The 23,498-nt window shown below is 38.2% G+C and overlaps 1 protein-coding gene across 5 annotated transcripts in view; it reads right to left on the bottom strand.

Moving 5' to 3' along the window:
- PHKA1 (phosphorylase kinase regulatory subunit alpha 1) overlaps positions 1-21,311 on the bottom strand; it is a 142,243-nt gene extending 120,932 nt beyond the window's left edge. For 4 of the 5 annotated variants that reach the window (XM_069464047.1, XM_069464048.1, XM_069464049.1 and 1 more), the window contains exons 1-4: positions 20,831-21,311; positions 19,324-19,482; positions 11,932-11,979; positions 9,219-9,387 (exon numbers count right to left, since the gene is read on the bottom strand). In XM_069464047.1, the coding sequence (XP_069320148.1) occupies positions 9,219-9,387; positions 11,932-11,979; positions 19,324-19,482; positions 20,831-20,908 (454 nt within the window). In that variant the 5' untranslated portion in view covers positions 20,909-21,311. The remainder of the gene's footprint in view (positions 1-9,218; positions 9,388-11,931; positions 11,980-19,323; positions 19,483-20,830) is intronic. The other variant, XM_069464050.1, reaches the window with a different exon arrangement.
- Positions 21,312-23,498: the final 2,187 nt, after the last annotated feature.

Raw genomic sequence — 23,498 nt, 5'->3', positions numbered from 1 at the left:
TGCATTTTCATATATAACTTAGAGATAATTTCAACTATATCTGTATCATTTTTTTAATGGCTACATAGTATTCCACTGAATAGGTACTCAGGTAACCAGTTCCCTATTAAAATATGTTTAGGTTGTATCTAATCTTTCATCACAATCAATGTTTCAATGAATACCTGTGTATATATATCATTGTACACATGTGCCAGTATATCAGGGAAAAAATCTTAGAATTGCTGAGTAGAAAGACTTATGCATATCATTTTCCAATATTGTATTATGAACATTTTCAAACAGAAAAAATGAAAGAATTTTACAAAGGACATCTGTATACCCACCATTTGGACTCTACCATTAACATTTTACCACACTTTTTTCATCACCTATCTAACCATCTTATTTTTTGATGCATTTCAGAGTAAGTTGCAGATATCAGTATACCCCTCTGAATATTTCATATATGTTAAATTTTTGTAATCAGTACCAAGTTATTCTGCAAAGAAGTTCTACAGTTTATATACCAACCGATACTGACTGACTGTTTCCCTATACCCTTGCAAACACAGGCTTCAATAAAAGTTTTTGATCTTTGCCCCACTTTAATGAATAAGAAATAGAATCTCACCGTAGTTTAATTTGCAGTTCTTTTATTATGAGTAAGGTTGCAAGTCATTTTATTACATATATTTATAAGCCACCTGCATTTCTTTTCCTATGAACTGTTTGGTCGTGTCCTTCACAGATTTCTATTGAATTGCTGATCTTTCTGTTCATATTTATATACACATACATATACATACATATATATTTATACATATATACACACACATACCCCCATACATACATACATGTACATATATTTTGCTCAGCACTAAACTTTTTCTTTCTGTTATTGACATTTTAATAAATATTAAGGAAGTTCGCCTTTTGCCCATCATATGTGTTGCAAGTGTTTTTCCTAGTTTGATTGAATTTTGACTTTTTGTAGTATATTTTCTTCTCAGAAACATTTATAAAATAGTTTTATCCCACAAATGTTTCTGGTATTTTTATAAGGTCTTTTTTTTTGCATCTACATCTTTGATCTATTGACAGATATTTTAAATCATGGAACTGTGTAATTTTTGAATTAGAAAGGACTATATGATCAGTATTATCAGATTGAAAACTCCTCTTGATCCATGGCTCTGTTAAAATAGCAACCATAAGCACAGGGAACTGCAACAGCAAAGGGTCTTTCCTGTAGCTGTAATGACCTTGACTTCTTGGATAGAGTGGAAAAGAGAAGAGAAATAGTAACATTGGACATCAGCTGCTTTATCTTGTCATCTTTGTGTGCTGACATGACTGAGCCAAGACTGAGGGAAGGCAGGTGTGAAGCTGGTCTTGTCCATCTCTTAGACTTGTTTCACAGCTGACTAATCACTATACCATATAAACACCACACATTTCTACCATACGTCCTTTTGTTCATGGTATTCTCTGTTTAAATGACCTTCCCCTGCTCTCCACATCTTGAAATCCCACTGCTCTTTCAAGGCCCAGCTCAAGTGCTACCTCATCTGTGATGTTGTCATTGATTCCCCTCTTCTGTGGTTCACAGAATTTTATTTTTCTTGCTCTTATGAACTTATTTTTTACTCTGTATTATAGATTAATGAGTACCTGAGTTTTAAGAAAAGAAACATAGTATTTATATTTACATCTCCTAAAAGTATCTCACATAGTATTGTGAATGATATTAAATAGTATTGAACAGTAGATGTTTTAAAATTTTATTAAATGATTTTAAACAACTCCGTTAACCACAGGAAAAGGACCAGTATCTTGAGGCAAAACCATAAGTACAGGACTTCTAAGTCCTGTCCCTTCTGTAGAGCCAAGGCATTGCTTGTTGAACAGAAAATGTAGAGGTAAATACACATAAGATGAGGTAGGACTGGGTTATGCCAAAGGTGACAGTGTTATATACAGCATACTAAAGAATGCACGGCTCCAGAAATAGAGCTGATTCAGTGGTCTACTCCAATTAGATTTTGTACTCACCTGTCTAACATTAAACCTCTTTCTCCCTCATTTTTAAAAATAAATTTATTGAGATAGATTAACATTATACATAAGTCAATGCTTTTTAGTGTATGTACAGTTGTGCAACTACCATCACAATTGATTTTAGAACATTTTTACACCCCAAAAAGAAACCTCGTACCCATTAGCAGTCACTCCCCATATCCTTATATACTTGCCTCCCAGCCTAAGTAATCACTTTCTGTCTCTACAGATTCGCCTTACTGGACACTCATATACATAGAATCATACAATACATGGCCTTGTATTAGCTTATTAAGTATGAAATGTCCGATTTCCTTAAGTACTAAGTTTGACAGTTGATATCTCTGACATTTCACTTTGACACTTCTTGTTTTATTTTTATTGTGAAGGTACATCCTCAGTCTTTCAAACACACATTTTGGCTTGTGATTATCTTTCAAATATTTTTAAAGGATAATTTTGTAAAACCATGGATAAGTCAAAAATTCATGTTATTTTCAAATATGAGCTCCATTATGGAACCAGTGCAGCACAGACAACTTGAAATATCAACAAAGTTTTTGGGAAGGATGTGGCTAATGAACACACAGTATGTCAATGGTTTGAAAAGTTTCATTCTGGTGATTTCAATCTTGAAAATGAGCCATGTGGGCGACCTGAGACCAAGGTGGATAAGGAAGAGCTGAAAGCTGTAGTGGAAACAAATCCATCTCAACCTACGTGGGAATTAGCAGCAAGGTTTGACATTACTATTCCAACAATATTGGACCATTTGAAACAAATGGGCAAGGTAAATCTTCTCAAAGCTTGCCTTTCTTTGCTGTCATGACATAAAGGCAAACCATTTCTACACTGTATTGTTATGTGTGATGAAAAATGCATTCTTTTTGACAATCTTAAGTGTTCAACACAATGGTTGGATAGAGATGAAGTGCCGAAACACAGTCCAAAACTGAATATTCATCAAAGAAAGCTAATGGTGTGTGTTTTGTGGTCCAGCACTGGTATTATCCAGTACAGCTTCATGAAACCTGTTCAATTCATTAGAATGGATTTCTACTGCTACCAATTGGACAAAATGACAAGGATGCTTGCAATTAAGCAGCAGAGATTGGTAAACAGAGACAGGCCAATCCTCTTACAAGACAACGCTCAACCACACGTAACACAAACAATGCTGCTCAAACTACAGAAGCTGGACTTGGAAACTTTCTGTAATTCACCATATTCACCAGACCTTGCATCAACTGACTACCACTTCTTCCAAGCTTTGGACTACTTCTTGCAAGGAAAAACAGTCAATACTCAACAAGCTGTGGAAAATGCCATTCACGATTTCATTGCCATGTGCTCTCCAGGCTTCTGTGCTGCTACTGTTAAGATGGCAAAACTGTGTTGATAGTTTAGGCACATACTTTAATTGTACTGCTTCTTGTTTGAGATATAATAAACTATGCTTTAGAAATGATTAGAAATCGCACATTTCATATTTAATGACCTAATATGTCTGGGTCCTTTCACTTAGCATAATGTTTTCAAAGTTCATTTGTTATCACATGTACCCGTCCGTACTTCATCTTTTATTCCCCAAAATATTCCATTGTGCAGATGGATCACATTTTATTTATCCAATCATCAGTTGATAAACATTTGGGTTGTTTTTACTTCAGGCTATTATAAATAATGCTGCTATGAACATTTCATGGGTAAGTTTTTGAGTGAACATGTTTTAATTTCTCTTAGTATGTGTGTATATATACACACCCAAGAGAAAATCAGAGTAATACTGGCCTCACAGAATGAGTTTTCAAGTGTTACCTCCTCTACTATTTTTTGGAAGTATTGTGAAGAATTGGTACTTATTTTTTAAATATTTGGTAGAATTTATCACTGAAGCTATCTGGGCCTAATATTTTCTTTGTGGGAAATTACTTGTTATTAATTCTCTTTAGTTGTGATAGGTCTATCCAGATTTGCTATGCTTCTTGAGTCAGATTCAGTAGTTTGTATTTTTCTAGAAATTTGTCTATTTCATCAACATTGTCTAATTTGTTGGTAACCAGTTGTCCATAGTATTACTTTTTAATTCTTTAAAATTTTTTTCCCTTTTAATTCTTTATGTTTTTGTAAGGTTGTAGTGATGTCCCCTCTTTTATTGCTAATTTGAGTAATTTGAGTCTTCTTTTTCTTGTGCTTAGTCTATCTAAAGGTTTGTTAATTTTGTTGATGTTAAAGAATTAACTTTTGCTTTTGTTGATTTGCTCTATTGTTTTTCCATTCCCTAATTCATTAATTTCTGCTATAATGTTTATTAAATCATTTCTTCTGCTTGCTTTGGGTTTAGTTTGCTCTTCTTTTTCCAGTGTCTTAAAGTGGAATGTTAGGTTACTGATTTGAGTCCTTCTTCTTTTTTTATATTGGTGTTTACAGCTATACACTTCCCTCTAAGCACTGCTTTCACTGTTTCCTATTAAGTTTTGGTATGCTGTGTTTTCCTTTTCATTTAGCTGAAAGTATTTTCTAACTTCCCTAGTGATTCTTATTTGACTCATTGGTTATTTAGGAGTGTGTTATTTAATTTCCACATAGTTGTGAGTTTCCTAAATTTCTTTCTGTTCCTGATTTCTAATTTTATTCCATTTTGGTCATAGTACATACTTTCTGTGATTCTGAAATCTTTCAAATTTATTGAGGCTTATTTTATGGCCTACCATATAGTCTATCCTGGAGACTGTTCTATGAGAAGAATATGTACTGTGCTGTTTGTTGGATGGAGTATTCTATAGATGTGTGTTAGGTCTAGTCAATTTAAGTTTTCCGTTTCCTTGTTGATTTTATACCTAGTCTATGCATTATTGAAAGTGGGGTATTGAAGTCTCCAACTGTTAAATTTATATAATTTTATATCTTTTAAAGAAGCTGAGGAGAAATTATATATTTTTAGTTTGTTATATTAACCTTCTAATTTACCATTTCTAGTTTTTTTTATATGTTCCTGTAGATTTGAATTACCATCTGGTATCATTCCCTTACTTCAATATAGCTTTTCTTCTACCCACTTCCTTTGTTATATAATTGTGAAATATATTACATTTTTGTTATAGGCCCAACAATACAACCATAAACATATTGTTTTGTACTGCTGCTTTTGTAGATCAATTGAAAGAAAAAAGAAGAAATATGTAATTATACTGTATTAATAATCACTTTTACCTGGAGTCTGCTTTTTCACATGAATTTGAATTACTACCTGGGTTCACCTGCTTCCAGTCTGAAGAACTTTTAGTATTTATTCTAAGGTAGGTTGGTACACTAGCAAAAAATTCTCTCAGTTTTTGTTTATCTAGAAATGTCTTTATTTCACTCCATTTCTGAAAGATGGTTTTCCTGGATACTATCTTCTTGGTTGACAGTTCTTTTCTCTAGCCCTTTGAATACATTATTCAACTGTCTCAGAAGCCTCTATTTTTTTCTGATGAGAGGTCAGCTGATAATCTTATTGAGGTTCCCTTGTGCATGACAAGTCATTTTTCTCACATTACTTTCAAGATTTTCTCTTTGTTTTGGCTTTCAACATTTTTACTGTAATGTTTCTTCGTGTGGATCTCTGTGATTATCCTATTTGGCAGATTATTGAGATTTTTGGGTGTGTAAATTAATGTTTCTCATCACATTTGGGATCTTTTCAGTCATTAGTTCTTACAATATATTTTCTGCTTCTTACCTCCTTTCTGGTGCTCTCATTGCATGTGTGGTGGTGTGCCAAATGGTGTTCTACATTTCTCCAAGGTTCTGTTCATTTTTCTTTATTATTTTTTCTCTATATCCTTGAGATTTAATATTCTCTATTGATTTACCTTCACGTATTCTGATTCTTTCTTCTGCCAACTCACATCTACTATAAGCCTCTCTAGTGTTTTTTTTTTTTATTTTGGTTAGTATGCTTTCATCTCTAGAATTTCCATTTGATTTTTTAATTTTTTTATTAATATCTATCTGATGAGGCATGTTCATCATATCTTCCTTTATTTCTTTAAGCATGGTTTCCTTTAGATTTTTGGACACTTTACAGTAACCATTTTGAAGTCTTTGTCTCCTAAGTCCAATATATGGGCCCTTTCAAAGGCAGTTTCTATTACCTGCTTTTTTTCTTGTGTATGGCTCATATCTTCCTGTTTCTTTACATGCCTCACAAATTTTTGTTGAAAACTGGGTATTTTAGACAGTATGTTGTAAGAACTCTAGATACTAACACCCTCCTCTCCTGGGCTTGTTTTTGTTTATCTATTTAGTGACTTGGCTAGACTATTTCAGTGAAGTCTATTTTCCCCTCAGTATTCAGCCTCTGATGTTCCTTAGAGAGTGTAACCTTGGGCAGGTACACTATCACCCTGGGAAGATAGCATTTTAGCAGAGGCCTCATCAGCTATCTCTTGCCTGATCTGTTAAGTATCTACCTCTCTTGGCATCATACTCAGATGCTTGCTCTATTAATTTCCAACTGGTTGCTCTATTATTTTGTGCAATGCCCTGAGACAGAAATTGCTCCATAAACTCATCCAATTAAATTCAGTCTCCTTTTCATGTGGTCTTTGTGGCAAGTCTTTGAGACTTCTTCCAACACTAGGAAGGTTCTTTTTAGCTATCTCTTTGCTTGATTCTCACTATTAAAACTTCTAGCTAGTCTATGGCTTAGCTTCTTGCTCTTATTAAGCTGCTAGCCTCCTCTTAATTGCTTAGAACCAAAATTTCCATTGTATTTTAAGAATACCCTTAGTCTTGAACTTTTCTATACTCTGTTTCAAATAGTCAATTTTCTTGGGAAGAGCTATGGAGCTTTGCATTCTTACAGCCTCTCCTGCCCCAGCAAAATTTCTGTGCCAGCACTCCAGAGCTATGTTGGGAACAGTGGCCTACTTCTTTTGGTATGACAACCCTGCCTTATAAACTGAGTGCTGGGCAGAGGTGGTAGCCTCTGATCTTCTTAGCTTGCCTCTCCCAGTGTGGAACCTCCACCCTACTAGAGAGGTGGGCCGGGGACAATCGGGGCTTAGCATTCTCACCCTGCCCTGCCTGGGGAAGGTTGAGATTTTTAAGTATTCAAAACCATGCAGAACACTGTTAAATATTCTATGAAGATCTTTTATACTCTATCTACCAATTATATCTCACATCTGCCCTTTTTATTTTCAAGGCAACTGCCTTACATAAGTTCTGCATCATTTCTTTTTTTCTTTTTCTTTTTTTTTTTTTTGAAACAGAGTCTCGCTCTGTTGCCCGGGCTAGAGTGAGTGCCGTGGCATCAGCCTAGCTCACAGCAACCTCAAACTCCTGGGCTCAAGCGATCCTACTGCCTCAGCCTTCCGAGTAGCTGGGACTACAGGCATGTGCCACCATGCCCAGCTAATTTTTTCTCTATATATTTTTAGTTGGCCAGATAATTTCTTTCTATTTTTAGTAGAGACGGGGTCTCGCTCTTGCTCAGGCTGGTCTCGAACTCCTGAGCTCCAGCGATCCACCCGCCTTGGCCTCCCAGAGTGCTAGGATTACAGGCGTGAGCCACCGCGCCCGGCATCATTTCTTGCCTGAAGTATTCCCTAACCTCCTAAGTAGTTTGCCATCTTAATTTTCTCTTCCATGCGATCTATTCTCCTACTAATGGACTGAATGATCTGAAACTTCCTTGATTAACTACCTTGAATGGCTACTGATTACAGACTAAACTCCAAACTATTTAGCATGGTACACAGGCCCTCAAAGAGCTATCCCCAACTTTCTAGCTTCATATTTTGCCATTTTTCCAGATGAAACTTATACTCTAACCGTAGAAGATACCTAGCCTTACCTTGATAGCCAGTACCTTTTAAACTTCTGTGCTACACTCATGCTATTCCCTTCCTTTTTCTGACTTGTGAATTTCTACCTATTTCTACTTATTCCTCAAAGGCCTGATTTTCCACCTTATTTCAAGCAGCTATCAAAGTCAGCTGATTGAGTTGAAAATTAAATGTCAGGTCAGGAATCAATAAACGTTTGTTGAATCAATAAATATGTCTCTTACAAGCCTCTTTGGTATATTTTTGTTTCCATTCTAGGCTCAAAATAAAAAAACATAAGGGATATTTAGACACTGTTTGCTTTATAGGAAAAAAACCCAGAGTTGGTATTAAAATAATGTTAGAAATGGAGTTTAGCTGTCACTCTATTTTAATAAGTAAAGCCTAAAAATATATGTATTCAGGGAGAAACCTCCCCTGCAAAAGGAAGGAGTATCTGGGTAGCCAGCTCATAATTTTGAGAAAAGGTTATTTAGATTCTGGACTGTGTGTTCTAGAGAGGAAAAGGGGGTTTATCACCAAATATTTATTTCTGTAAGAAAAAGAGAAGAAAAGTATTCTGAAGGAATTCCCACCCTGGATGCCCTTAGTATCAAGGGGCTCTGTAACCAGATGGGAAGATAAATAAATGGAAATGTCAAAAATGTGACATTTTGAGAAGTATATTAACTTACTCAGGAAGATCTGGCAAAGGTCCCATTAAATTTATAAACTAGATATAATCAGATACATTATCTCCTTCTCCTCCTAATTTAGGAGAAATAATACATTTTCATTTTTCAGGTAAAGCATCTAAAGCTAGTAACAAAACCACTGAAAAGGATATATATTCAATAATAAAAAAATAAACATTTGGATTCTGATTCTTAACTTCCTTCATATAATTTAGATGCATATATATAGATGCCTTGTTAATAATATATTCATAAACAGTAGTATAAAGTAGGTGATTCAATTTATATTTCTACTAACCGGCAGGCTTGTCAGCGTACAGTATAAGAACAAGCAATAAACTCTAGGCCTTTTTTCCCATCTCATGTTATCTGAGGATTAACAATAAAAATATCTATCTAAATAAGATCTGCCCCAGACTTCCTGGTTCTCAATTTAAAATAATATTAATTAGTACCATAAACTTGTTTCTCAGTGTAGAAGAATATTAACTGGACCTCAAAAAGTTGTTTTTCTGTATAAAATCTACAAAATGTTGTTTCCAATGTGCTTCTTTGAGCAATGTAAATAGCTATGTTGCTTTCTGGCCAATACCTTTGGAGAAGCCCTGTATGCCAGAGCAAGTGCTCCATGCTCAGGGGCTCCCAGTACTTCTCTCTTTGTACTTACCTGAGGCAGTCATTTGAGCTAAGAAAAGCAGATACACCGAGGTAGCATCCAACTGCAGGTGTCCCCACTGGTCATCACCCACTACAGTGGCACAAGTTTTGGTGTTGTACTTGGCATGGAGGCTATCCTTAGTACTCTGACTATATTTGAAGGATTCTACTTTATCCACCTGGAAAAAACAAAAACATTAAAAGAAGGGTATGCAGAAAAATCAACCCATATGCCACACTTCTTTAGTACTCTAACATATATCATTGCAATGTAAAGACACGTTGTCTTCAGGCAATTTGTGAATATTTAAAATGCACTGTTATCTCTTTTTCCTTATATAATGCAACTGGGAAAGTCTGTTATTGTTGGTTTTTAATTTAATTAGAAAATGCTACCAAATAGTTAAAGCCAGTTATTTCCTATTCATTGCCTTTCTTTCACTCTTCAGACGGTTGCTTTGCCACACTGTATACATAAACTGAGATTCAGAGTGTTTGAGTGAGAACAGCTTAGTAAGAAATAACTGAGTGTGAAAATATGTATTTGTTCCCGAAACTGAGGTAGGAATTTTGAAGGACATTAGAACAACAGGATATATTTTGAAGGCGTAATGAAAAGAGCTGGTGATAGACACACAGAGTGACCGAGAAAAGGTATGACAGAAAGGGAAATATTGTGCAAGGGACAACTGACAGACTTAGTTCCTGAAACTTAGATTTGATTACGTATGCCTCTGATGCATGATAGTGAGGAATAAAAATAAAATCCTAAGCCCCACCCCACCCCACCGACTGAATGGACCCCCTCTTGGCCAAGGGGACCCCAGAGAAACCTTAAAACTGAGTTCTCAGCCAGAACAGGATGGGAGATCAGACACATCTCATCATACCCCTTCCCTTGTTAACCACCATTAGGCTTTCTTCCCTAAGGGCTAAAACAGAACCAGCCCTTCAGAAAGACTTGCTCCACCCCTGATTTCAATCAACTGCCTAATGGCCTAATGCTGCTCCTCCCTTTGTGTGGTTTTTGGCACAACTGACCAGCATTTTTTTCTGATCAGGGGCTACCAACCATGGAGTGGTTCTAAGCAGACTAGGGAGTATGCACAATAAGGCTTTTCACGTCCTCTGCTTCACCTTTTGATGTCAGAGAGCCAAAAACTCCACCCTTGGATCATGCTAACGCCTCTATTTTTTTTATATATGCAACCGATGAATGGGCATGAAGCTCAATTGCACACGTGCATGTTTCTCCTTTCATAAATAATCGTGACTCCTCCTATAACTTGTTAAATATGTATATTTGTCCACACTGCTCAGCATAAATTCCGGTTCCCATTGTCCATCCTTAGAAGCACATGTTCCTGGCTTCTGGCCAGGCCTTGGCTTTCCAGACTGCTGGAATGGCCACCTACAGGTTGCAACCATTTAAGAGAAATGAAGCTCTCCTTTCCAAATTATGAATCTCACCATTTTCTTCAGTTGACAAAAAGTAACCATTATACCTTAAATATGGTTCATGCAATTAGTGACTTTAAATCTATTTGGTAAGGTAGAAAGTGCAAATATCTAAAATACAAAAAAAAAAGTAACAAAGATAGGGAAAAAAGGGAAATGACAGATGTGAGATCTTCACTTATAAAGAAGTTCAGGAGTCTGGAGTTTATTTCTTTCTACTTTAAACTTGTTTTGTGCCTGTGGGCAGTCATTTTATTAATAATCTAGGCCCCAATTTCTTCTTCTAATAAAACATAATCTTGATCACCAGAAAGTCAGGTCAGATCCAATGTGTGCAATATGCTTTAAGATCTCCTAGAATAAAACAAATTTTTAATTGAAAATACTTTTGTATGGAAAAATATCATAAACTCAAAAGATAAATGATAGACTGCTAAAAAATATTTGCGATACATATGACAAAGGATTAATTTCCATAATGTATAAAAACTCCTCAAGAGGCAAGGAAACAACTAAAAAGAAAAATAGGCAAAGGACCTACCAGACAATTCACCCAAGAGGAAATGCAAATTTTCAATCTACACATGAAAGGAAGCTCAACTTCACTCAAGGCCAGGAAAATGCAAATTATTATTGCAAGGAGATACAAACCCAAGGTCCCTTATCTCTAATACTAATCTCTAAAACACTTTGAAAAGATTTTTTTCCCCTTAAATTTTGCATCAAAATTCATTAGGTGGCAACACCAGATTCAAAGTGACACAGGGCTGGCTAGTCTTTATTCATTCTACTTAGTGTGAAAATACATCTTATCCTACAGAGATATTAATGTTTTTGATTATAGAGTGTTGTCCTAGACTCAGTGAGGGCATAAGATAATATATGGTATATGCAATGTATTACCGTTTTAAACTCTGAAAAATTCTTAATTCTAAAGTTGATCTGGTCCCAAGGGTTTCAAATGAGTGTTTTTAGATTTGTATCATCTTTTACCCAAAATACATAATTGCATGTACAGTAATGATGAAAAACATTTAAAAAAAACATTTGAAGAGGGGAAAAAAAAGACTGAAAGGAAACAGTTCAGTGGTGACTGGATGGTGAGATTATGGGTGACATTTTCCCCAATTTTCCAAATTTTTTAAAATTAGTATATACTATTTGTGAAATTGAAAAAAATATATAAGCTATAAACATACCCTAAGGGGTAGAGATACTATTACAATGTGCTTTTATTAGAGAGGAAGCTATTACCAATGCCATACCTGTCTGATCATGCAGTGCAGCAATCCCCTCATCAGCTTCACTACACTCTGTGGAAATAAATGGAAACAAGACAGTTATAAACATCCCTAGATGCAGGAACACTTACTCAGCAACTGCAGTTGGTACATGACCTTTTGAGAACAAGTAACTCTATCCTGTGTTCCTAGTTACATGGCATTTACTTTATAGGTACACAGAAGAGCAGATTGCAGCTAAAAGTGGAATCAAAAGCTACAGTTTGTGATTCCATCAAGTTAAAAAAATAATCCAAGCTCTAACAGGTTTATGTAAAAATAAGCCAATCACCCTATTAGAGGACATTCTACCTGGAGAAGAGGGGCAAGTCAGCTTAAAAATCATAAGGCTCTGAGGATATTCTGACATACATCCTATGGGGAGTAGGGGGAAGAAGGGGATGCATGAAAACCTATCTAACTGGTACAGTGAACACTATCTGGGTGGCGGGCACACTTTAAACCCAGACTCAAGCATTACAAAAGCGATCCATGTATCCAAAAACACTTGTAGCCCCATAATACTTTGAAATAAAAAAAATAAAAGAAAATACATCTCATGGCCTAGAAAGGCTTTACCACAGCATTCCTTTTATTTTTTCTAAACTAGCCAAGACTTCAAGAGTTCACAGAAATATTTATCTAGATATTTACCCTAAAGAATAAATTTCAATTCAAGTAAGTATAAAAGGGGACTTGTTAGTATGATTCAACCCTTTCTCCATGAAAAAAAAAAGTCACACATTCTTAAGTTTGAAGTCATCACTATTTTTCTTACTAGGGTTTGACAATTTCTAAAGTAGTTTATTTTCCAATCATAACACTTCAAAATTCTGACCACCAACTATATGCTACATGTCATTAGAATAGCCCATCAAGAGTGGCATGGGTAGGCAACATGTTTTGGAAGAACATAGTACTAAACAACTGCTCTATTTCTCTAAGAAGCTTTCTGTTTCACAATTCAGAAGAAATCCAACCAGGTTACTACAGGAATGCTGGCTCAGAGGTGGCTTCAGGACACCTCTGAAAACTAATCTACTTGGAAGTCACATCATTCTGTTATTTCTTCAAAACATATTCAAATAGGTAAGCAACAGTCATGATGAAGATAAGTACCTATTAAAGTATGCTCAAACTCTTTACAAAGCCTTTTATTGAGGAAAAAATATTAATAAAAATTGCTTCTTTGGGAGAGTCCCCTTCCTTAATTCATTTCTATCTATATATGGTTCCCTCTCCTTACAGATCAAAAGAAGAAATTTTCTGAAAAGAGAAAGAATGGACAGTGCATGATCTTGTCACATTTTAAAGCCTGAAGCATTTATTATGAAGTAATGAAACTGTAACCCCTACAAGAAAATCTCTATCATTACTTTGCTCCTAATGAAAGAGACCATCCCTTTAATATATCCTGTTACAGGAAGCATTTAACATAGCCTCCTCTGTGGGGAGACTTTATTCAATTATGATACATGTCACCACATATTCAAAGGTTTCTACCACATTCTTTTCCAACATTCAATGAATTAGAGTGGGAAGCAGAGGCACGGTCTTGAACAGTCTTCTCTTTAAATAAGTGGCTCAAAGGAACTCATTTTAAAAAACATATGGAGGGCCTCTAATCAACCAGTACAGGATTCAACTTTTTTTATTTTTTTGAGATAGGGTCTCTCTCTGTTGCCTGGGCTAGAGTGCAGTAGCATCATCATAGCTCACTGCAACCTCAAACTCTTGGGCTCAAGCGATCCTCTTGCCTCAGCCTCCGGAGTAGCTGGGACCACAGGTGTATGTCACCACACTTGGCTAATTTTTCTGTTTTCTGTAGAGAGAGGGTCTTGCTCTTGCTCAGGCTGGTCTCAAACTCCTAGCCTCAAGCAATCCTCCTGCCTTGGCCTCCCAGAGTACTAGGATTATAGGTGTGAACCACAGTGCCTGGCCAGGACTCAACTTTTATACCATTCTGGGCTCACTCATTGGCTTCTTTGCTGTTTTACTGCCTTAGTCACTTTCTTGCCTACTCGTCAACCCTTGTTACCATCCAGCCCTGCTACTCCTATCTAAATTTTAACTTAAACAGCAAACCTGGGGAATCCAGGACCCAGTGGAGGATTCCTGATTGCTATCCACTTTTGTCTTCCTAGAATGGCCTTATCAGCCATTTCTGTCCTCAAGTTCCAACTTCCAAGTCAGGATAAAATTAATAGGAAGTACAGGGAGGTGGGAATGACAGGAGGTATCTGTACTTTTGTGTTCCCCTAAACTGGCTGTTTTTTGATTCAGGTACATTAGGTGGCATTAATTATACATGTACATTCACATACCAGGGTTTCTACCCAAACCATGTGATAGTTCCTCTCACCTACTCTTCTGAAGATATGGATCTATATATCTATGAATTGATTATATAAGAATATATAACTGTATACAACCAGATGTATGTAAATCTGTCTCTCTCCAGGTTTATGTATAATCAGGTATTTATTGAACCTCTACTAGGTTTTGTGGAACATAAATATGAGGGAGACAGGATAGATACGTTAAAAAAAACTAACTAAACTACAACATAGTCTATCCGACAATTCCTAATTATCCTTTAAAACTCGACTTTTCTGTGAAGCCTTCCTCGCCTTGTTCAAGGGGAGTTTAGACATTCCCACCTCTGTGTGTATCAACAGAACTTAGTACTTATCTACAATATATACAGTACAGTATATATGTACAGTACCTATCTTACTGTACTGTAACTATTTGCTTATGTATCTGTCTCCCCCACCAGACTATGAACTCCCTGAGAAAAAGAAACAGAAATAAGGCTCAGAAAAAGACCTTCAGGTCAACAGACTAAGCAGGTTGTATTAAAAAAACAATCTCATGTCTGCAAGTAATTCTCAAGTGGCCTATCAAAAAATCGTGTATATATGTATGTGTTTGTGGTGTGCAAATATGACAAAATGTTAACTAGAGAATTTAGATAAAGCATATATGCAAATGTGTTTATTTTACTATTATTGCTTTTCTGTAAGTTTGAAATTTTTCAAAATAAAAAGTTGAGGGTTAACTAAATTTGGCTAAAAAAAAAGTTGAAGGTTATATTTAAACATTTTGTCCCATTTTCTTTTTTCTTTATTACAGGGCCTGGCATATGATAATTACACATAATCTGTTATTTGAAAAAATTACTATGTTGAATGGCACAATGATCTAGAAGTTCCAAGAAAAGAGCCCTAAGTCCATAATGATCTAGAAGTTCCAAGAAAGGAGTACTAAAAAAGAAATGATCACTGTACGATTAAGCAGTCTGTGAGGATGGGGCCCATAGGAAAAGTGGGATTGGTGTTGAGCTTTCAAAGGAGGATACTAGTTCAGATTGGAAAGGAACAGGCATGTAGAGGAAATAGCAGGTAAAAACCTCTGGAGGTGGCAACGTCTACGGCTTCCATGGAGGCAAAAATCCAAACAAGACTGAATCTGAAGTTACAAAACCCAGGTTATATACATGGTACCACCAAATTCCAGCGTCTGGGCTTTAATCCCTTTACTTGTAAGTTGGAGAGTGTAATACCTAATTCACGGGTTATTGTAAGAATAAAATACTGGTAATTACAGGGAAGTGTGTTGTACAATGAAAACTATTTACACAAATAGATATTTTTAATAAGGGATTGTTAGAGAAGTAATGAAGACACCAACCTGACTAGAACTAGGGTTAAAATGGAAGGCACCAGTGTGATATAATATTGAAAAAGTAGGCTAGGACCAAACCATAGAGATCCTTGCCTATCAATCCAAAATGTTTAAACTTCACTTGTAAGAAAATGAGAGGCACAGAAAGATTGTTGAGGATGGAAATGACATAATTTAAGTGTGGTTTTCATAAAAGTGTTAGGTGATTAGGGTTTAGACCAGGGTTGAGGCAGAAGGGAAAAGAAAGGAGGGGATGGATTTAAGTGAAATAAGAATCAACAAACTTTGGTCTGCATGTATGTATCAAAGGGTAAGAGGGACAAGTCAAAAATTACCGTAAGGGCAACTCTCTTCAAGCACTGTTTTATAGAACACCAGTCCAAGAAATTCTGGAAAGGCTGTAAAATTCACTCCCATCTGAGATTCAAAATGTACAATAGTACATCAAAGGCTTTGAGAAATTATGGAGTAAAGAAACTTTCTGTTTAACATAGACCCAAACTTAGCTGGCCTAGTGTTCCATAGAACACACTCTGGGAAATACTCAAAGTAATGTTGCCCGGGTGATTGACTGAATGGAAATACCAATAATATAAAAAAGGGATGTTTGGTGAGTTGCTGTTGTTTGGTTGTTTGTTTGTTTTTAGTTGGGAAGGTGGATTTCCAGACACATTGAGTTTGAGGAGTCACAGGATATGCAGACGAAACTGATGAGCAAACAAACGAAAACCCAGGTTCAAAAGTGAAATGAGGTCAAGAGCTAAAGATGAAAATTTAGAAGGCAAGCTCATAAAGGAAATAGGAAGTCATGATAAAACATGAGAGACTATACAAAGAGGACAAAACTGAGGAAGAAGTAGAACTTGAACAGCCAAAGAGATAGCCCTAATTGTATGCCTATTTATTTTTTATGGCTTTGAGACTGTATCTATGTGCCTAAGAGAAAAGCGCCTCTGTAAAAACATACATGTGCATAATTCTACTCTCAACCTAGGATATGGAAGTCACCTAAACTCTTGTCTCCTTTTCCTCCAGAATTCTCTTCAATTCTCTGACATTATTTCTCAGAGAGAAACCAAGGTGAGTTGGAAGGAAGGATAGAAATGATTAACAATCAATGTTTTTGGAAAATCCACATAGTAATTAGAAAGTTGCAAGTGGAAATTTAATCTCTGGATATACTAGATTTAATCTATGTTCATTTATTGGCCATAGATCAGTCATTATTAACCCTGGCTGTTTTTATAAAAATATTGATATCCCTGGGCTCTACTTCCAGAGATTCTTATTTAAATTGTTCTAAGATGGGGTCCAGTAAGGGTATTTCTTCTTTTTTTAGATGGGGTCTCACTACATTGCCCAGGTTGGTCTGAATTCTTGGGCTCAAGCAATCCTCCTACTTCAGCCTCCTGAGTAGCTGGGATTACAGGTGCTTGCTATTGTGCCTGGCAAGCATATTTCTTAAAAGCTTCCCAAGTGATTCCAATGTATAGCCAGAGTCTAGAACCACTCAACTAGAACAGGAACAAACTCAGTCCACTGCTGTTTTTATAATAAAGTTGTATTGGAACATAATCATGTTCATGGTTTATATATTGTCTCTGGCTGCGTTTATACAACAACCACAGAGCAGAGTGGTTGGGCAGAGATCACACATGACCTACAACATATAAAATATTTACTATATGGCCCTTTATAAAAACAGTTTTCTGACCCCTGGCCTAGATTAATGCTAAATCAGGTTCAAGAAAAAAAGTTAATGAGACCTAATAAAAATATATTTTAATTTGTAATGCAAGTTCATAGAAATTTTAGAATTTCCTTTTTTTTTTTTTTTTTTTTTTTTTTGAGATAGAGTCTCACTCCATTGCCCGGGCTAGAGTGCTGTGGCATCAGCCTAGCTCACAGCAACCTCAAACTCCTGGGCTCAAGTGATTCTCCTGCCTCAGCCTCCTGAGTAGGTGGGACTACAGGCATGAGCCACCATGCCCGGCTAATTTTTTCTACATATTTTTAGTTGTCCAGCTAATTTCTTTCTATTTTTAGTAGAGACGGAGTCTCGCTCTTGCTCAGACTGGTCTCGAACTCCTGAGCTCAAACGATCCGCCCGCCTCGGCCTCCCAGAGTGCTAGGATTACAGGCGTGAGCCACTGTGCTCAGCCAGAAATTTTAGAATTTCCACAGAAACCTTTCTTTTTTAAAGATGTTTTCTATTGCTATAATGTTTTGAAACATTTTAAAGTTACTATTGAGGTGGTATGAAAAGTATTTTTGGGCTACATGAAAAGTTATTTAATGGAACATTAAAACATTTTAGAATGGGCAGTTCAGTGTTTCCCTACTTTTTCCCCCTTCCTCTGTTAAATTCTTTCTACCTGGGCCAAATAAGGAAAAATGTCGACTTTGCAGAATTATTGATAAACAGGGAGACAACAGATGTCTTCTAATAGTATTGAAAAAATGGTCAAATTGTACAAGATATGGAATTCCAGTTCTATTGATATTAATTTCTAGCCAAACAAAACAACAAACAAAATACTGAGATCAAAATAGCAAAACATCACTAAGAACAGGATGTAGGATTTGGGGGATAGGTAGGATTACAGGTGATTTTTTAACGTTATTCTGTATTTTCCAAATTTCTACAATGGTATATTTTTACAAAAATCATGAAAATATTGATCTGTACTACCTGGGCTACAGCAAAAACTCCAACAACTTTTTTTTTTGGTGGATCTATATATCTCTCAGTAATGGACTGAAGAAACAACAAATGTCTGCTGTTGCTAAGGACAACACAGTGAGATCTTCCTATTGTCAAGAATTGCAACCCTGCAACATGTTGGTAGTCTTAAAAATAATCAAATCTCAATATTCTGATTTATAGATGAAGACTGGAGTTCAGATTGCCTAAATCTGAGACCACTGGAGAAAACGGCTGGTGTAGAGAGAATCTTTCCCACTAATGGAAAAGAATTCACATACATCTTACAACTGACAGCTGAATACTTCATCATTAAAAATCCCATGTAGCCCAGAATATTGTTTTCTTGGTTATTCAAGAGGATGTGGCTCCCTGTGTGTCTGAACAGTTCTATAAAGGATGCCTATTTCCCGAAGGGAAGTGCCTTAAAGCTTAAAGGCATCTGCTGTCTCTGACCTCACTTTGCCAGGGCAAGGAGACACAGGCTCTGAAACAGTGGCACCTTAAAATCAACAAATAAAGTCTTTACTTGTGTCTAGTCCAGAAGGTCTGCTTATTTGTGCCAGTTACCTTCATACAAATACCACCAATCCTTTTTAAAAATGAAGTAAAATCATAGATACCTGTCCCCAAACATTTTTCTCAATGAGAATAAATATAGTAGAGACTGTAAAATACATTTACTTAGAAAGAGGATTATAAATTTTAGGAAAGATCCCAGGATAGGATTTTCCACTGCATTAGAACAGACTGTACCCTCTCCCCCTGAATCAGCAAGTTTCAAGTTTCCACTGCAAAAAAAAACCACTTCAGTATAATACAGGAAAGCGTTTTGGTATGTAATTTCAAGAAGATGAAGAAAGAGAGGGAAAGGCAAAATATAGTTCTATTAGCTTCTGTGGGTTACATTTCCTTCAATCCCTGCTATTCCCCCAGCCCCCAACCACACAGAGCTCCAGATCTCTTTGTATTTTTATTCTGAGTACCTGCTCCAGTTCATAGGCCTTTGCCTTATCCTCATCCCGATCTGCATTCTTCCGATAGGCCAGGCCCAAACCCCACACAGCCAAGATGCTGTACACGTTATCTCGGACCCAGGCATCTTTCTGATCATAGCTGGCTGGAAGCAGGCCAGTCACTGGATTCTGTAAGGCCAAGAAAAAGAAGACGGGCAGGTAACCATAGAGTGTTAATATTAGGAAACATACTACTGAAAAAGTTTCTTAAGGACCTTGGTCTTTCTTTTACTTCACTTTTGAGTTTTATAACCTCCTCCTCTTCTGACCAACCGCAGGCTAATGCTGTGTGGTACAATCAACAAATAAAAATTGTATATATTTAAGGAGTACAACATGATAGTTTGATATATGTATTCATTATGAAATGATTACTACAACCAAGGTATTTAACACATTCACCATCTCACATAGTTACCCTTTCTTTTGTGGTAAGAATACCTGATATATTCTCTCTTAGCAAATTTCAAGTATAGAATACAATATTATTAACTACAGTCACCATGCTATTGTACATTAGATCACCAGAACTTACTCATCTTACAACAGAAAGTTTGTACCCTTTGCATATGCTAGCTTGAATAAGGGGAAAGGTGGCTGTGAAACCTTACAAGACTGAAATGTGGGTATTACTAAAAGGCATTAACACATTAACTGCCACGTGAGTTGTATTTAACTCACACTAGTTTTGAACCCAGGGCCTTGTAAATTATATGTAACTCACGTCTCTTCACCTTGGGAGCCTCGAGAACTATTTTTCAAGTTGCATATAACTCACGCACAGAAAACAATAAAAAAACAAATTTTTCATTAAATTAGAAAGGATCATTTTGTTTTCAGTTTTTTTTCTATTTTCGTAATAAAACACTGTGGACCCAAGGAAAATTTTTTTTTCCAGTGTGGCAGTCAATGTGTTAAAGTTATTAAATGCATTATTAAAAGATATTATTTAAAAAAGTTTTAACTTTCCACTTAGAAAGAATGAACTATTAATGAAAAATATAATTAACAGTACATACAAAGTGCCTCCGATTTTCACAATAGTCTAGGCTTAAGATAAATGGTCCCCTACCTCTTTTCTTTGGGGGAAGGGGAAGGAGAAGACGCCCAAATTTGGGGGGCGGGGGTGTCAATAAACAAGCATCAACACATCTTGCAACTCTGCCCCTGGAACTCAGCTGCTCAGCTGGCGGCGGGGGGGGGGGGGGGGGGGGGAAGCGCACCGAAGCCATGGCTAGGGGTTCACGGCTAACAGTGACTGACTCTGGTTCTGTTCTCCAGACTCAACACCTACCTTTCCTTCAGGGTCTTGTAGGTCCTCCCCAGCTAGGGAGTGGGAGAACCTGCTACAGACAGACAGACACAGATACACACAACACACACACACACACACACACTCGGGAGTTCGCCCAGGGTTTCCGTCCAGGATATCACACTCCACATCCTCGGTGATTACAGGCGACACCCCTACACTTACCTGATGACACAGGATGGTCTGATGTACCAGCCGAGCGTAGCCGTCCAGCCGGACTCCCGAGTTACTCCGGCTCCTCATCGCGCCGCGTTTCTAATCCCCTCAGAGAAACAGCCCGGGTGCCGCAGAGGCCCTCTGTGCCTAAGAAACGAGGTTCCAACGCAGCTCCACCCTCGCTGTGCGAGGCCTGAGCGCCAGGCCCGGCAGAGCCCTGCCACCGCTCGCGGCTCCGGCGGCCTCCCGGGCCCACCACACGCCGGCGCGGGCCTCTCGAGGTCTAGGGCCCTGCCGCAGCGCCCACGTCGCGGCTCGCTGCCACCCTTAGTCCCGTCCGGCTTCCGAGTGTGACTTCTGCATCCTCCGCTCAACTCCCGGAGACTGCTGTGGCCTAGAGCCTCCGACCCGGCAGCCGCCAACAGGTCACCGACCGCGGCGCCGCCTCCACCTTGCCAGGAGACGCGAGCGGGAGACGCGAGCGGGAGGCGGGGCGGGCGCGCTGGGTCCTGGCAGCTGCGCGCTGGGCCCCGCGGCCGAGAATGTGTCGCCGTAGGCAAAGTGCTTTCCGAGGTTTATTTTTGAGACACCTCAAATGACTATTTAAGTTTTCCACACTTGCTGTGCACACAGGATGTTGAAGAGGCTGTCCTCTTTTCTACGGGGCTAGTTTTAGGGAGCCATGGTAAACTTCAAAACTGAAAGGAAAGACACGTTTGCGTTTAAGGTCTAAAGAATTGGATTTCCGAGTCTTAATTACATTTTAGATTTTGACTAACAGCTCAGATTAAACGCCTCACCCCCACCCAAACCAAGCAAGGAAAAACTCCCTCCGATACTTTATTCCTTAGAAACTGGCGAGTCACGGGCTTGGGAAGGAGGAGGCAGTGGTGCGTTCCCAGGAAGCCAGTGCCCCAGCGCCTGAGGGCGGCCTTGGCAGGACTTGAGCAGGAGGAGATTCTGTAATGGCTTTGAAAGTCTCCCTCATGTGCATGTAGGTCACAAGGCTGAGGCAACAAAGACTCAGCTTAAAATAAAGGGGGAAGGGAGGCTGGAAAAGAAGCTGATCACTAGCTTCAGGTTGCAGCCCGCGAGGTGGCCCCAGCGCCAGTGCCTTTGCTCCCTTCATCTACTGCTTCCCCCACCCCCCACCTCTTGCTCTCCGCTTGTTCAATCCTCTGCTCTCCTCTCAAGGCTCAGCTTACATACCACTTACTCTCTGAATCACGGGATAAGAGAATTAGACCGATTGACCTTTCAGGTTCTAAGCCTTCCCTAGCCATCTCACCCAGGCCACCGTGATTTTGCATTTTCTTTTATCTCTCCTCATAAGCTCCCTTCGTTCTAAAACTCCCGGTCCTCCCGCTCTCCCCCCACCCCGCTCAATTTAGCACAGAGAAGGCACTTAGGAGCTGAGTAGTAAATTCGGTAATGATGATGATGAAGAAGGAGGGAATGCTCAATGTAAGGTTTTTTTGGATTGGTCGGCGCCAGAGAAAGAAAGAGGAGCAGAGTTAAAAGGGATAAGTAAAGAGGCTTTATTGGGGGCACTCCCGGGTGAGGGAAACGAGTCCCAAGAGAGGGACCCAGGCAAGATTTTGGGGTGGGGAGACCCGAAAAGTCGCATCACCCAGAAGTCTGAGTGGGTTTATATATGTTTTTAGGACTGGGTGATGAGGGTCTCTTCGGTGGGAACATTTCTGCGCCAAGAGTGAGGAATTTCTTTGTTGCAGTTTTAGGGCGGATATTGAGAAATAGGAGGAGCCGGTGGTATGTGTAGACTCCAGGAACCAGGGTAACCATCCAGGTGTGGTCATCCTTTAACTTAGCTGGGCCTTGCAGACATTGTCCTTGGCAGGTCTCGTGGGCTTCTTCTTTTTCCATTAGGGAGGGGAGGGGTGCCTGCCACCAGCCTTACACTCAAGAACAGGTTTAACAGCCAGTCAGGGATACAGTGACACACTTAGAATTCTCTAGGGAATACTTTCCACTGCACTCATTAGCTACACAAACACAATGACTAGCAAATAACTTCAAGCCCTAGGTGCACAGTGGGAGAAATGCCTTTCCAGAGAAAGCCAGTTCATTTTGGAGGAAAGGGCATTTGATCATCCCTGCTCTGCCCCAACTCCCTGACATCTTTCCCCTCAGCCTGTAGCCTCAGAAGCCTTTTCTCTACCCTTGTATCCTTCAAGCTACTGCCCTCTTTTTTTCTTCACTTCACCATCATTTAAACATGTTTACAAAATATTAAAGTAATATACGATCACTGAATAAAATTTGGAAAATATGAAAATAAAACAAAGATTATATTAAAATCACCCCATAAATTTCTTTGCACATCCACCTGTTATTATTTTAATGTTTTTTCTAGTCTTTTTATTCCTTCTGCAGAGACCTTCCCCTCCCTCCCCAAGATGTTTGGAAGTATGACTAGATTAAGTATGCCAGAAGTAGGGTGCCACTAGCAAAGATAGCTGGCAGGCTATCAAGAGGCCTTGCTGGATGGCATTGCTTTGGTGCTCTCAACCTTAGTTCAGTCTGGGCCTTCACTTTTGCAGTCTCAGAAACTTGATCTTAGTGTCCCAGAACTGGTCAGACTCAGGAGGCTGATTCCTGTTGATTACTTCATAGGAGCCTTATGTATGAAAAACCAGAATGCTGGTTGATAAGGGAA

The sequence above is a fragment of the Eulemur rufifrons genome, chromosome 30 (assembly GCF_041146395.1).
Source record: "Eulemur rufifrons isolate Redbay chromosome 30, OSU_ERuf_1, whole genome shotgun sequence".
NCBI lineage: Eukaryota > Metazoa > Chordata > Mammalia > Primates > Lemuridae > Eulemur > Eulemur rufifrons.
Note: the sequence above shows the minus strand (reverse complement) of the source record. Positions and strands in the feature narration are given on the sequence as shown.